Source organism: Cyprinodon tularosa, unplaced genomic scaffold, assembly GCF_016077235.1.
Source record: "Cyprinodon tularosa strain WSP-4 unplaced genomic scaffold, ASM1607723v1 ctg223, whole genome shotgun sequence".
Taxonomy (NCBI): Eukaryota; Metazoa; Chordata; class Actinopteri; order Cyprinodontiformes; family Cyprinodontidae; genus Cyprinodon; species Cyprinodon tularosa.
In genome coordinates this window covers 1589675-1604135 of record NW_024038833.1, presented here as the reverse complement: position 1 = coordinate 1604135, position 14461 = coordinate 1589675, and the positions used below count along the sequence as shown (strand labels likewise).

Sequence of the window (14461 nt, the reverse complement as noted above, 5' to 3'; positions counted from 1 at the left end):
CCTCGGACACCATAGACCTCCATTATTTGAATGTCAGCAGACAGCAAGAAGCCTCCCAGATCTCCAGATGCATTTGAGATATCAAAAAAGTACTCCAGAGTGTTGTTCAGCATGGGGGTGAGTAGAAAATGAAGGCTAATCATGTTTTGGGTGTACTATTCCTTTAAGATTCCAATTAGATGCATTGAAGTTTATGGTTGTAAAATGACAGAGTAAAATAATTTTAATGTTAGTCGATCAAGACATCTTTCATGAAGGATGATTTAGGTCTGTGTGCTCTGGATGGCAAACTAATGGTTAGTCTAGCCCTCGTGCAGAAATGCAAGTATAAACCAGAACCCGGAGATTGTTGGTTTGGTTGAGTGACTTTGAACTCCACATCTGTTTCTGAGCTCAAAAGATCCCCAGAAGGCCCAGAGCGTGACTCAGACCCTAGAATAGATGCTACTATATTATTAAAATCTTGATAAGGTGTAGTTTGAGATGTTATGGGGTACTCTTTGTGGGTGTGTGTTGCCCACTGGTTGGTCTTGCTGACTCATTGTGCACCATTCGACAGTCAGAGCACGTTGCATCCTTTAATTGAGCACCATGATGTAATCTCTTTTTCCTGCTGCATTAAGGAAATAGTTAACCCATCCTGTGTCTCTTACTTTCACAATTCTAATTTTAGAAGCATTCTCTTTATATCTGTTTGAGTTAAGGTAAATGGAGAGCAGAATCACTTTCATTTCTGTCCTGTACATGTCAGAACATGGTTAAAATAAAGTCTGGTGCTTTTCATGTCTTGCATTTATATGAATTGAGAGGATTGGTTGCAGCCAGGTGGTGTTAATCACATGATTTAGTGAGTGTGTAGAAATCTGATTATATGTGTTGAAGCAGAAGTTTTGGCAGTTTTTAGGTCTGGTGCTTTGGAGGTGTGTTAACTGTATGCAAAGAAGTGAAGACAGCAGCAGTGATCTTGGAGACAGTAATCATGTATCTAAAAAGGGAATTTTATAAGACTGATGCTTAGTCCATCGTTTTACAAGGAAAACAATCTCTGACTAGAAGAGAAGACTATGAACGGCTGCTAATCTTCCCAAAAGTGTTTGTTTCAGCAGGTTCACTCTGAGGTCAGGCTGTTTGAAGCCCAGTTATCTCCCCAAAACAGTCAGCCACATCTCAGACTCCACGGGCCTTAGATAGCTTGTTTACTGTTAACATGCCCCCTATGCCACATTTGAAAAAAGAAAAGATTTAGGATAAATATATCCAAACAGTATAGAAAAAGACGTACCATATCCTTGTCCTATTGCCTCCAATCAGTATTTCAAAGTCTAAACAGCATGCTTTCTTTACTGATTCTATACAAAAGATCCTTCCATCCGTCTCCTGATTATTTGATTTTTGTCGATTCCATGTTGGTCTAAGAATATTGCCATATTTAATAAAAAAAAGTTTAGATTATGCAATAGTTTAGAAATGTGCCCTAAGAAATGTAGATCTCTAAATGAAAAGTAAGTGGCCCAGCTCGGGTTGTAAAAACTTGAACTATTCTGGCACAGTCTTGTTTGAAGAACAGAGATATGAGTGGAAATTCTTATCCATAATATTGAGTGTTTTTTTTTATATATTTGAAAAAATAAAGAATAAAAAATCTCATGGTACAACTTCCGAGTTTAGTGATGATTAGGACATGATGCGGACATCCTGCAGTCAGAGTCAAATTTCAATATGGCCTATCAGTTTATTGGACTGAAGCAAAGTTGTAAAGATAAGCAGGCTCACACTATCCACACATTGTAAAAGATTACTTCCACAGTATGTTTGGAAATGGATCAAACCATCACATGATTATTTTGCATGTCTTCTTACAGTATTTACTTCATTTTAAAATGGTCAGTTGCTCGTATACGTGTGCGTCTCCAATGGCTATGTGCAGTAGGTCTGCTGAAAACCCAAACCTCCTGGTAATAAACACAGGTTGCTCTTTACATGGATGTGCCCAACTGACAGGTTTGTATTAATCTGTTGCTAAATGGGGAAACGCCCACATATACAGTGAGGAACGCTGCTGTTTTCATCAGCCTCTCTGCCTTTGTGTTTGTGTGAAAATCTGTAGTTACACTGTGGAGGATTAGTCGGCCATCCTGTCTGTTTCACAGAGAGAACAACTCTGCTGAAAGCTGCCGACTCGTCTTCAAACCCGTCACAAGCTGCTATTTCTGATTATATCGCAGATGTCTCCTCTTTCCTCTCCTCTCTCTGTTCATGAAACACTAAATTGAAATATTAAATGCAAAGAATATTTTTTTTTCCTGCATTTTGCTCCTTATTAGACATTATTAGTAACACTGATGTACTGCAAAGCATTGATAGAACATCAGAGCTGGAGGCCTCTCCCTCATACTCTGGCTTCCCTGCTCTCCCCTTATAAATTCTTGGATTGGATTTGATAAGAACAGTGCGTTGGACTCCTTTTTGTGGTTGGTACTGTTAAGCATGCTCCAGGCTTAAGTAAGGAAGTAGCTAATGAGTGCTGGTAATTTCCAAAGCCGAATTTGCAAAGTGTGATCTTTGGGGAGTTTAGGATGTTGGGGATCAGCGTAAACAGAGCTAGACTCTTACAGGAGGCACTCTAGTCTTAGTAATTGAATAATAAGATTCCTTAGATGCAGATAAGAGGTTTAGAGGCAATTACTGGAGTCTAAAAATCTCCCACCCGCCTCCATGGCTTATGTCTATGGTTCTCTTTTATGCATACTCCTCAGGGATAATAAATGCACTTTGATTTTCTTTTTCAGATTAGTCTAGAGATGGGCTGTATTTTATAGTATTTATAGAATGAAAATGTGGAAAAACCTGTTTTATGTTAGAAAAGCTGAATGTAGAAATATTTTAAAGAGGTTAGGAGTAAGAAATGAGGAAAGATGCATGCATGAGAGGGAGAAACTGTGTAGATTGGCTGCAACTCAAGGGGAAATTCTTTCAAGTCTAACATTGTCTATGAGCATAAAGCAACTTGGGAAACAGTGGTGGCTGAAGAGCTGAGTGGCGAGCTTTTTGTCCTTGATGTTTTATGAAGCCTGAGGCTAAAGGGTTCATCTTTAGAAACCATCATTTGCTTTGCAGTGCACTGCAAGTGACCAGGACTAGAATTGAGGCGTATTACTGATGAAACATTGCAGGTTATAGATTTTAGACAAAGTTTACACCAAAATACTTACATTTTTAAACAAATACTTTAAGTTAGCCCTCACAACTGTACATAATAAGATATTATTAATAATACTTGGTATCTGCCCATATGTTTACAATAAACAAACAAAGTATAGCTGTGCATGGATAATATTAGGGCTGTTATTGACAAGTAGGGTGTGTGAGCCTCTGCATGAACATGTTTTCTTAGTTTAAGTTAACAAGACAGCTTGAAAGCCAACCTGAAGGAGGATGTGCGGCTTTATTTCCCAGCAGCTTGTGGAAAGATGGACTTTTATGACTTTATTTTGTTGACATTAGGATGCAGTATCCTTCTAAGACGTCTCCCTTTGTCTGGATAGTTCTTTAAGGTCTTATCCTCTGTTTTACTAAGGAGATATCATCCAAGGAGAGGCTACAGAGACATCTGCATAACATTGTAAAGAAGAGGAGCTTACCCCTAGTTACCTGGCACCCATGAGGATTTAGTCATCAACACTTATTATTATAGGAGCTCTCTGCACCAAAAGGGGCAGATCACACCTGCCTTTAATGTCTGCCTTTCTAAGACTCCGTTACACAGCTGCAAAGTTTAGGAAGATCGTTTTCACTGGTGTGAAGCAGTCCTTTGAGTGTCTTCTCCCAAAACAGAGAAGTTAACATCTGCTGAATTATCAGTTACCCCAATACCCTGCAAATATACACACTGGAAAATAAGACTTCCTTCAAAACAATGTTTTATCAAACACTTCTGCATTATCTAACAGTTTGTTTTATGGAGGTATAGTCATTTTTCAATAAGGCAATTTTAGATTAGTAGAATGTTATCAGTTTAATTAAATGTGCCATTCCTAATTAGAGAGTTAAAAGTTAGGGAGCATTAGGAAGCCTTTACTTTGTTGCACCAGAGATATTGGTTGTTTGGAACCTAGAAAGTTGTGGAAAATTGTGGTTAATCGAAGAGTCTGTCCGGCATCTATTTCAAAGCACTCAAAGTATAGAAATAGTGAAGGTCAAGCCTTCATGTAGGAATGACTGTTTAAAGGTTTATAGCTTTATTTGTTGGAGTTTTTTAATCAGTAAAACATTTATGATACATGCATGCATTGCTCCTGTTGATGCTTCTGCCATGTAGGTCAGTTTTCTAAAATCATCAAAAGCCATAGCATGTATATTCTTTATTCTGGAGAATATACAAGTCTATATAGATTAGCTGGTTACATATTCCAACACCTTTTAAAGGTAATCGGAGGCAGAAAGAAAAAAAAAAAAGTCCTAAACAGTTATTTCTTGCTTATTTAGCTCAAAAGTTTATTTTAAAAAATGTAAAGAATTGAAAAAATAAAATAAAATATGCACAGCTTATACATGATGTTTTGTAAGGTTTACACATAGAAATAGGCTTAGATTTTAACTCTCTGCCCTTGACATCCCTTGATGAAAATTTAGTTGCCAAGGTGGGTCTGGTCTTAAGCAATAATATTTCAATTACATGTTTCTATAGTTCGGCTCTAGATATCTGTTGTCTGTCAGCTAAGTCACAAATTGATGTGATTTATCTTTGTAAGGTGAAAACATTTTGTGTATGTTTAGGTATGATGTGTAAGCAGATGATCTGTGGTAGGCTGTGCCCCAACACTGTGTAATGCCCATGAGGAAGGTCAGAGAGAAAATGTGGAGGAACACATAGGAAGCCAGAGGCATCTATCCAACAGCCTCAGGGCTGACATTTCTCCTTAGAGAATGATAGGATGGAACCACAGAGCAGAGAGCCACTGAACAGTGAGGAAAGGAAACGGAACGAGGTCGAAAAGAGGCTGATCCTGCAGAATATGTTGTCATCAGCTCATGCCTTGAAGCACAGCTCCGATCTTTAATCGCATCTCCTGATCTGATTGCGAGAAAGAGAGAGAGATGGTAACAAGAAGAGGCGGAGAGAAACCGACTGCTGTCACATGAGAGGGAGGGGAGTAATGGCAAGGTGAAGGGAGGTATCGAGACGACTGAAGCACTGATAGGAGTGCCACAAGCTAGAAGGGAGTGATCGAGAGTGGGAAGTGGAAGGGAGAAGGCAGCATAACAGCCTGGATAGAGTGGTGTGCGAAAAACAACTGGACCGCAGAGGACAAGAGAGAAAACGTCTGAAAAAATGGGAGACACACATTTGGTAAAGAGGAATCCGGACTGCACGGGAAACCAGTAACAAGGTAGAGGGGAAGAGAAGCTCTAGAATTATAGTAGAAGAGAGGATTTGTTAGTCGATGAGGTCAGATAGTAGGGTATGTGACTGTTAAAACTGCTTTCTTCCCTGGGAGGAGCTGGACAACTATGTTATGAATCTTGTGACGGATGTGTGTACGTGCTTGTGTCAAATGAAGACAGAAGAACTGTTATTCTGAGAGTTCTCGTGCATTAGGCAATATCTGCAGCATTTTGCCTACCTGTACACTGTTTGACCTTCCTTAGTCAGCAGGAGCAGTGAGACTGCAGAGAGAAAGAAGACGGAAAGGAAGAGAGATGAAGCAAGTGTGAATCTACAGTAAAACACCCTGAAAGAGAGAGAGAGCTGAAGTGGAGTTGCAGCTGAAGGAGTTGTTGCTGTGATTGGTGTGCATGCACCAGCCTAACAATTGTAGACCCGTTCACCTCTGTTTGGAGCTGCTGTGCTGATACTCTGGATTCAGTTTTTGTCAGATGGGAAAACTTGGACCTTTAATCACCTACAGGCTTTTAAACAAGGCTTCTACCTGGATCTATGGACTGGAAAACTCTTACAAATGACCTCAGTTTTTTGAGAAAATCTGCATTTAGATTTCCTGCTAAATTAATTTCTGAACATTTATAGATATTTCCGAATGTTAGAGGTGTGAGTCTTCAAAAACGGAAATGTCAGATAATCCTCAAGGGTGCTTTGGGCCTGATCCAAGGGGGGGAGACCCTAAGACGGGAGAGTCTAAAATGGGAGAGGGGATGAGAATGGGGGAGAGAGAAGGCCCACTGAAGCTGTCACCTTTCCGTATGCTACGAATGTTGGATGCATGCCGGCCACCGGGAAATCGGATCGGTAAGTTTCACCCAGAAGTTCATCTGCATCCGAGACTTCATTTCACTCAGTCCCAGACAATATATCTTAGATTGTAGTTAAGCTGTGTAAATCTCTGAAATACAGGCAAATGTTGGTTGTGACGTATAAGTAAATGATTGCCTTTCTGCCAGCCAAATGAGTAGATTACTTCTAGCCGTACCAACACTGGCAAACGTTGTGCTAGTTTTACTGCTGGGGAAATAAAATTGAAAATAAAACAATTAAGTTTCAAAGAATGTAATAAAGGCAGTTGGTTTCTCAATGTTATTACTGTTTGATTCATTTGCAATATGGATTACAGAAGAAATGGTTTACAGATTAACATTGTAGTCACTAGTACCCTTAATTCCTTAAATAAGAAGCACTTTTCCTTTGAAATTTAAGTTTTTATTGTCGACACAGAGAAAAACAGATCTGTTTCAGTGGGGCACATCAAAGAAGATCAAACATTTGTATTGGTGTTAGTAAATCTTAGATTTAATTCAAAGTTTGAGGCTTGTCTTCACATATTCTCTTTTTGTCTGCTGGTTATGATTCCAGCTTCCTTAAACCCTTGGTGACATTTCTGAGGTAGCCCTAAAAGCAGCCAGCTTCAAGTCTTCTAGCAGGGAGTCAGCAACTCTAACTAGGCCAACCCTGCTCCATGCAGGGACGCAGCGGTAACTTGTGACATTTACTGTCTGCTCTTTGTCTTCTGAGGAACTGGAACAGAAGAGGCTGCAAAAGATGTTAGGATGCCGTTTTCATGGGACTAGAAGAGTTAGAGGAGGACATGTGTGCTTTGTAAAGAACCTAAAACGACCTATGCTGATTGTTGGGTTGTTTTGCATTTTGATCGAAAATTCCTCCTACGAAATGTTGATCTCATTTACCCTCATCTGCTTAACTGTTTATGCAACCAAGCAGGATCAGGGCCTTTCAAGTAAAAAAAAGGCTCTCTTTGTGATACTGTAGTACCTGGATACTCAGCTGTCACAGCCTTGTGAAGTTGTGTCCGCTTCTGTTCATTTGTAGCTATGCAGGATCAGTTTCCTGTCACTCTGGTAACTCTGTTACCTCAGGTATAAGATTTCACCAACTGGATTGTGAAAGTTAATTCTTTATTATGTGACAATCGGCTCTTCACAGAACCTAACCTGTATTCTTACAACAGAAGTGTCAACAATAATTAAGCTTTTGAACAAACATTAATCTGCATATTGGCTAATATACTATAAATCATCACATGCTTATTTGGTCAACTTATTAACCTTTTCAATGCTATAACATTGTTCAGCTAAAACTAAAATTAGTTTATTGGATCAGATAAAATTCATCTGATGCCAGTAAAGTACGTGTTTTACTTGTATAATTAGGTCTCTACTATTTTTTGTTTGTTCAACATTTGAAAAGTTTTTGTTGTATTAGAGATTGAACTTTGTAAGACCGACCTTTCAAGGATCTTGAGGAAAAACAGTCTCAAAGTCTTTCAATAAAAATGTGCAAATTTACTTACTTTTATTTTTATGTAAAACAAGACTACTACTATTACTACTGTTGGTAGATAACTACAACATAACACATGTTTTTGTTTTATAAACTATATTTAAAGCTGTATGAAGTTGGCTATAGCAGAAATAATTTTAAGCATGATTAAGTATGATGAGTGCGTATTTTTAGTCATTCTCGCTTTGAAATCTCCTTTCAACGCAAAACTGTTGCGTTTAACTTTGCATTTTTTTTACCAGTCCACAAAGTGGAGGAAGATATAAACCAATAAATAGAATTAGTATCACTTAGAAGTGTTTTAGATCCAAATCAACTAAATAAGTTGATAACAGTATGATTTTTTTTCTTTCTAATTTTCCTATGATTATTATATTTTAATGGCCTAAAAAGTTGATCTTTACTAATTGGCCAGTTTTTATGCTTCATCAGTCATGCAGCCCAACCTTACTGACCATTTCTTTTCAAATAAGTGATATATTAAGGCCTACTGATTACCTGTCACCAAAAAATATATACAAAATATCCTGATTAAAATATTAATTGTATGATCAATTTAAATAGGCTAAATAATGAATATTTGGATGCTTTTCTGCTTTCCTTGCGTCTCTCTCTAGTAAAGAGCCCAGATGACAAAATATTCCATTCCAGTAGATCAGACTTGAATCCCCCTCCCTTTGTCTTTTCCTTAGGGTGACGAGTGTAGCATGAAAAACTTGTGACTAAAAGAGTATCAAGCCAGAGAAATGCTTGTGGAGGTTTGAAAGATTCAAAGATGTTATTGGTTTCAAAGCTGAATGCGACAGCTGCAGTGTGGGAGCATTTTAGATTCAGACCAAATGACAATTATATTGTTTATTGAGATAATTTCTGGGACAATCTATCATGCAGAAAAAAAATTATTGTGTCAGACAGAGCAAGCAAGCATATTTTACATTATTTCTCCCTATTTTACCAAGGGCACAATGGAATATGGTACTATGCATTTGATGGTACAGCAGGCAAGTTTGTTTCAGTTTTTACTGCAGGACTGCTACTCTGGGGGAAGAAAAAAAAATGTTTGCGTTTGGAAACAATTTTTAAAACTTTGGTTTACTTTAACGCTAGAAACAAGTCGATGCCCATGAGAACATCTGTAATGAACAGAACACGGAAATTTGATGGCTTGGACAGATTTAAAGAGGCAGAGCAACCTCCCATCCACCACCCCAGCTCTTTAACATATGAATGGTATGAAGGGCTGCTTTTAATTTCATCAGAGTATTGGATAACACATTTCCATTATCCCTTATGTGATTGCTCCTATTTAATTCATTCTAAAATTTAGAAAATATTGCTATATTCGAAGACAGTCTAACTTTAAAGAGGGGTCGTTTCTGAAGTAGAAATACCTGAAATAGAAACGACGAGTAAAGATTAGTTTGCTAAATAACTAGAGTAAAGTGTTTATTGCTGCGTTTAGTTTCATGGTGCTTTAAATGAAAAGATTTTGTTTATTTGTTGCATTTCTTTTTGTTCTCTTAAGAAAAAGTATGCAGCTTGTACAGGTGCTGGTCATAAAATTAGAATATCATGAAAAAGTAGATTGATTTCAGTAATTCCATTTAAAAAGTGAAACTTGTATATTATATTCATACATTACATACAAACTCATATATTTCAGATGTTTATTTTGTTTAATTTTGATGATTACAAATGACAACAAATGAAAATCTCAAATTCATCATATCAGAAAATTAGAATATTGTGAAAAGGTTCAAAATTGATGGCCCCTGGTGCCACACTCTAATCAGCTAATTAACTCAAACCACCTGCAAAAGCCTTTAAATGGTCTTTCAGTCTAGTTCTATAGGCTACACAATCATGGGGAAGACTGCTGACTTGACAGTTGTCCAAAAGACGACCATCGACACCTTGCACAAGGAGGGCAAGACACAAAAGGTCATCGCTAAAGAGGCTGGCTGTTCACAGAGCTCAGTGTCCAAGCACATTAATAGAGAGGCGAAGGGAAGGAAAAGATGTGGTCGAAAAAAGTGTACAAGCAAGAGAGATAACCACACCCTGGAGAGGATTGTGAAACAAAACCCATTCAAAAATGTGGGGGAGATTCACAAAGAGTGGACTGCAGCTGGAGTGAGTGCTTCAAGAACCACCACACACAGACGTATGAAAGACATGGGTTTCTGCTGTCGCATTCCTTGTGTCAAGCCACTCTTGAACCACAGACAGCGTCAGAAGCGTCTTGCCTGGGCTAAAGAGAAACAGGACTGGACTGCTGGTGAGTGGTCCAAAGTCATGTTCTCTGATGAAAGTAAATTTTGCATTTCCTTTGGAAATCAAGGTCCCAGAGTCTGGAGGAAAAGAAGAGAGGCACTTCATCCACGTTGCTTGAAGTCCAGTGTAAAGTTTCCACAGTCAGTGATGGCTTGGGGTGCCATGTCATCTGCTGGTGTTGGTCCATTGTGTTTTCTGAGGTCCAGGGTCAACGCAGCCACATACCAGGAAGTTTTAGAGCACTTCATGCTTCCTGCAGCTGACCAACTTTTTGGAGATGCAGATTTCATTTTCCAACAGGACTTGGCACCTGCACACTGTGCCAAAGCTACCAGTACCTGGTTGAAGGACCATGGTATCCCTGTTCTTAATTGGCCAGCAAACTCTCCTGACCTTAACCCCATAGAAAATCTATGGGGTATTGTGAAGAAGAAGATGCAATACACCAGACCCAACAATTCAGAAGAGCTAAAAGCCACTATTAGAGCAACCTGGGCTATCATAACACCTGAGCAGTGCCACAGACTGATCGACTCCATGCCACGCCGCATTGCTGCAGTAATACAGGCCAAAGGAGGCCCAACTAAATACTGAGTGCTGTACATGCTCATACTTTTCATGTTCATACTTTTCAGTTGGCCAACATTTCTATAAATCCTTTGTTTTTATTGGTCTTCAGTAATATTCTAATTTTCTGATATGATGAATTTGAGATTTTCATTTGTTGTCATTTGTAATCATCAAAATTAAACAAAATAAACATCTGAAATATATGAGTTTGTATGTAATGTATGAATATAATATACAAGTTTCACTTTTTAAATGGAATTACTGAAATCAATCTACTTTTTCATGATATTCTAATTTTATGACCAGCACCTGTATTTTTTATAACCTTATTACAGGAATAGATACAAAAGAATAACCTAGAATAAGCTTTAGCCAGTCTGCAGCTGACAGCCTAACATACTAAAACAAATAGCTTTACTTTTCTAGCCAAGAGTTTTTATATCCCATGGTTGAGGTGTCACAGAAAGTCAAGGAAGTTACTTTTCTTTCCTCATTATTGCTTATTGCCTCCAAGTTCATTCTCTTTCTAGCTTCCTAATCTCTGTCCCTATGTCATATCTTAGCAGCTGTCTGGCTGTTGCAAGGATAAAAGCAGTAGTTAATGTCAGATTATTTTAAAATGTTTTCCTTTCCTTGAATAAGTTCTGTCTTCTTTGAATAAACACAGTGAAGATACCGTACGGGCCAGTGCATGACCAAGGCGCTCTTACAGAGAGCCGGGACCCTTTTGTCCCTTCCCCCACGTTTCTCCTCACAAACAAACCAACATGGTGGAGGCAGTCCTGTCAGCTGCACCATGACTCATTAATCAGATGGATTCTAGGCCAAATGAAGGTGTTGGGGGTGGAGAGCAGAGATGGGGAAACCTCCCGTTCTATGCACTTGCATTGATCTCTGACCTCCGTATGTTATGAGTGGCATTTTATACACACTTGGCTTACACCCCTTACTATTACTGGTGGCACAATCAATCATTTGGAGAACTGCCTTTGGCGGCCATCAGACAGGGAATAAAATCTAAGAAGGACGGTGTTCTACAGAGCCTTGTTAAAGTATACATATGCAAGGAACTTATGGTTTCAACCGTAAAGTATTTCATTTAGAATTTAATGTGATTTAATGTGATTTTATTTTAGTATAAGGAAAGAAATATTCATCCCTACTGAGTCAATTTTTAATAAACCCGGGTTGCTTTATTTAAAGCTAGAATTCTTTTGATATATGTCACGGCCAGCTATGTATATTAGAGGTTGAACTTTGTTGAAATGTGTCTATAATTCTTTATTAAGGGTCTTTCAACAAACGATTTATAAGATTTGGGTTTGGACATTGGCTGGTTAAGTCTAATACATTGGAAGGGCTTTTTATCTAATTCCTTCTGTTTTATCTCTGGTTGTATGTTTACCGTCATCTTCTTGTAGGAGCTTCCACTTAAGCTTTTGTATAGCCTCTAACAGGTTTTCTATACATTCATCAAGGTTTGTATTTGCGCTATGACAAAATATATATATAAAAGAAAAAAAAATCTATGAAAAACTATCTATTTCAAAGCACCATTATGATGCCCATTATGATGGTGGATAATGGCATGTTTTAATAAACCAATAGATAGACTTTTGAGCCTTTTAGATCTGTTTCTGTGTCAAAGAATAATTCTTTAATTTGTTTGTGTATTGCAGGAATCGTCCATGAAAATGCGAAGATGGGTTCGGATGGGGAAAGTGATCAAGCATCCGGGACGTCTTCCGATGAGGTTCAGAGTCCAGTGAGGGTCCGTATGAGGAACAATCACCATCGGCGCATATCTAATGAGGTAGAGGAAGCTCTGACACACAGAAAGCACACTTATTTTAATACATTTTACTTATTTTTAGTTTTTGCATTGTATCAAAATGTAGATTTTTGAAGGTGACAACAAAAATAGCTGCAAAGTTACAATTGAGGAAGTAAAATCTGTACCAATAGCTGGTCTAATAAAAATGGCTGAGGGAAACTGCAACTCGTTTTTATTATGACTGTAAACTGTTCTGATCTTAAAATATTCTAGATAAGGAGCACTAGATTGCTTGTGTTGAAAAAACAAACCAAAAACAACCCCCCAAAACATTGCAGCTTATGTAAATTTGGAACAGCTTATGTAAATTAGAAAATTGTGTGCTACCATCAGTTTCAGAGTGGCTGTAAAAGAAAAGATGAAATCCAAGGCCTTGGAGTCAGAGATAATAATGATAATAGTCATAGAAAATTATACTGTAGTAATGGTAATATTTATAATCAGAGAGAATCACAAGTGAGTCTCTCCAGGTGCTACTAACAAAAGGAAAAAGAAAAAGATCAAGTAGTAAAATTTAAAGTTAAAAACATAAATGTTTTATCTAATGTTAAGCAGACATGATAGGGAGAAACATATGAGGGAGGAAAGGCTCTGGCATAGTTTCTTGTTGATTTCTTTTTATTTGTTTATCATCATGCTACAGTATTTAACTTCAGTCTTGGTTAACCAGTCAGTCACACCATTTGAACAACTAATGCTACTCTTATTTTTTTATTAGTTTATTTTTGATAGTCAAGATCTGTTCACATGCACACAGAGTCACTCCATACTCTCTCATTGAAGGGCAATTGCCAGTATTATTAAATGTAAACCTTCTTTATCCTTAGGTTTTACACCATTTTAGCCATATTATTAAAGTACCATGTTGATTTTTTTATCGCACATAAAATGAAGGATATTCAAAGAATTTCATGTTGGTATTTATTACTGTTGCAGCTCCTACACAAAGAACAACGTCCCAAGACGCCTTCTGTGTCTCAATGACGCCAAAGGCTTTGGCAAAATTACTTATTCATTGGTTTCTTTTAATTATTAAAAGGAAACTAGCATAATTTACCATTTTTTTTATCCAATGTCAGTGCATATTCCCATCAGGGAAAAATCTCTCCTTACATTTAGAAAAACTGCACCTGTACTAACGGCATCCATCTAAGGTTTCTGTCCAGAACCTGGTTTTTAATGTAGCACAGCCCTTAAGCCTCAGTCAGTCTGGTGTTCCTGAAGGAGCCTCAGACTGTTGAGCACAGCAGTATTACTGGAAATGCCTCTGGATGGGCAGCTTGTGACTGCTGTGAGCAGTGGAAAGGACTAATTTAGAGCTTGTTTACCACGAGGAGCGGCAGGAAGAGGATGGAGGGGATAGTGTGGGTGCAAAGCCTGCCAGGGTGACAGAGTAATTATGAATGTGGGAATATTTCTCGCTATAAAGAAGACAGGCGGACGAAGATGGTTCTAGATCTAAGGATGACGGAGATGGTCGAGGGGGAAAGCAAAGAAAGATTAAAGCATTTTCTCTCAATATCTATTACCCCCCCTTTAGTCACCCCTTCCCCCCATCTGCCTTTCCCCCCTCAGGAATCTGTCCATTCCTCTGCTCTTCTGCTTCTCTTTCCCCTCCTTATTTTTAAGCATGTGGATGGCACACCACCACAGTGCCAGCTCTCCCTCTCTCTCTCTCACTGTGTTTGCAGTCACGCATCAGGTCACAGAAATATACATTGTTGAAAGCGCATGTGTGTATGAGTGCATTGAAAAGCACGTTTGAGGAAGACAATGAGGGAGCTACCAGAGCTGATCTGCATTGTAAGTATGATTTTGTGTGTGTTGTGGGGATGGGGGGCGTTTAATAAATCTGTAATAGTGAATGAAAGGGTATGAGTCTCAGTGCGTTTGTGAACTTGTGACCATTGTTACCCCCTGAACACGGGAACATGAATGAAGGCTTTTTTTTTTCTTTTTTTTTTTCTATTCCAGTATATTTATGCAAATCCTTTTTGAAATTCAAAAAAATTACCAACCACAGTTTTTGT

The 14461-nt window shown here is 38.2% G+C and overlaps 1 protein-coding gene across 6 annotated transcripts in view; it reads left to right on the top strand.

The window, feature by feature from the left end:
* The window catches only part of LOC119784310 (cyclin-dependent kinase 17-like), a 61565-nt gene that overhangs the window by 26607 nt on the left and 20497 nt on the right, over nucleotides 1-14461 (top strand). For 5 of the 6 annotated variants that reach the window (XM_038286292.1, XM_038286290.1, XM_038286291.1 and 2 more), the window contains one exon: nucleotides 12277-12410. In XM_038286292.1, the coding sequence (XP_038142220.1) occupies nucleotides 12277-12410 (134 nt within the window). Of the gene's footprint in view, nucleotides 1-5047; nucleotides 6248-12276; nucleotides 12411-14461 lie in introns of those variants that run through there. The other variant, XM_038286293.1, reaches the window with a different exon arrangement.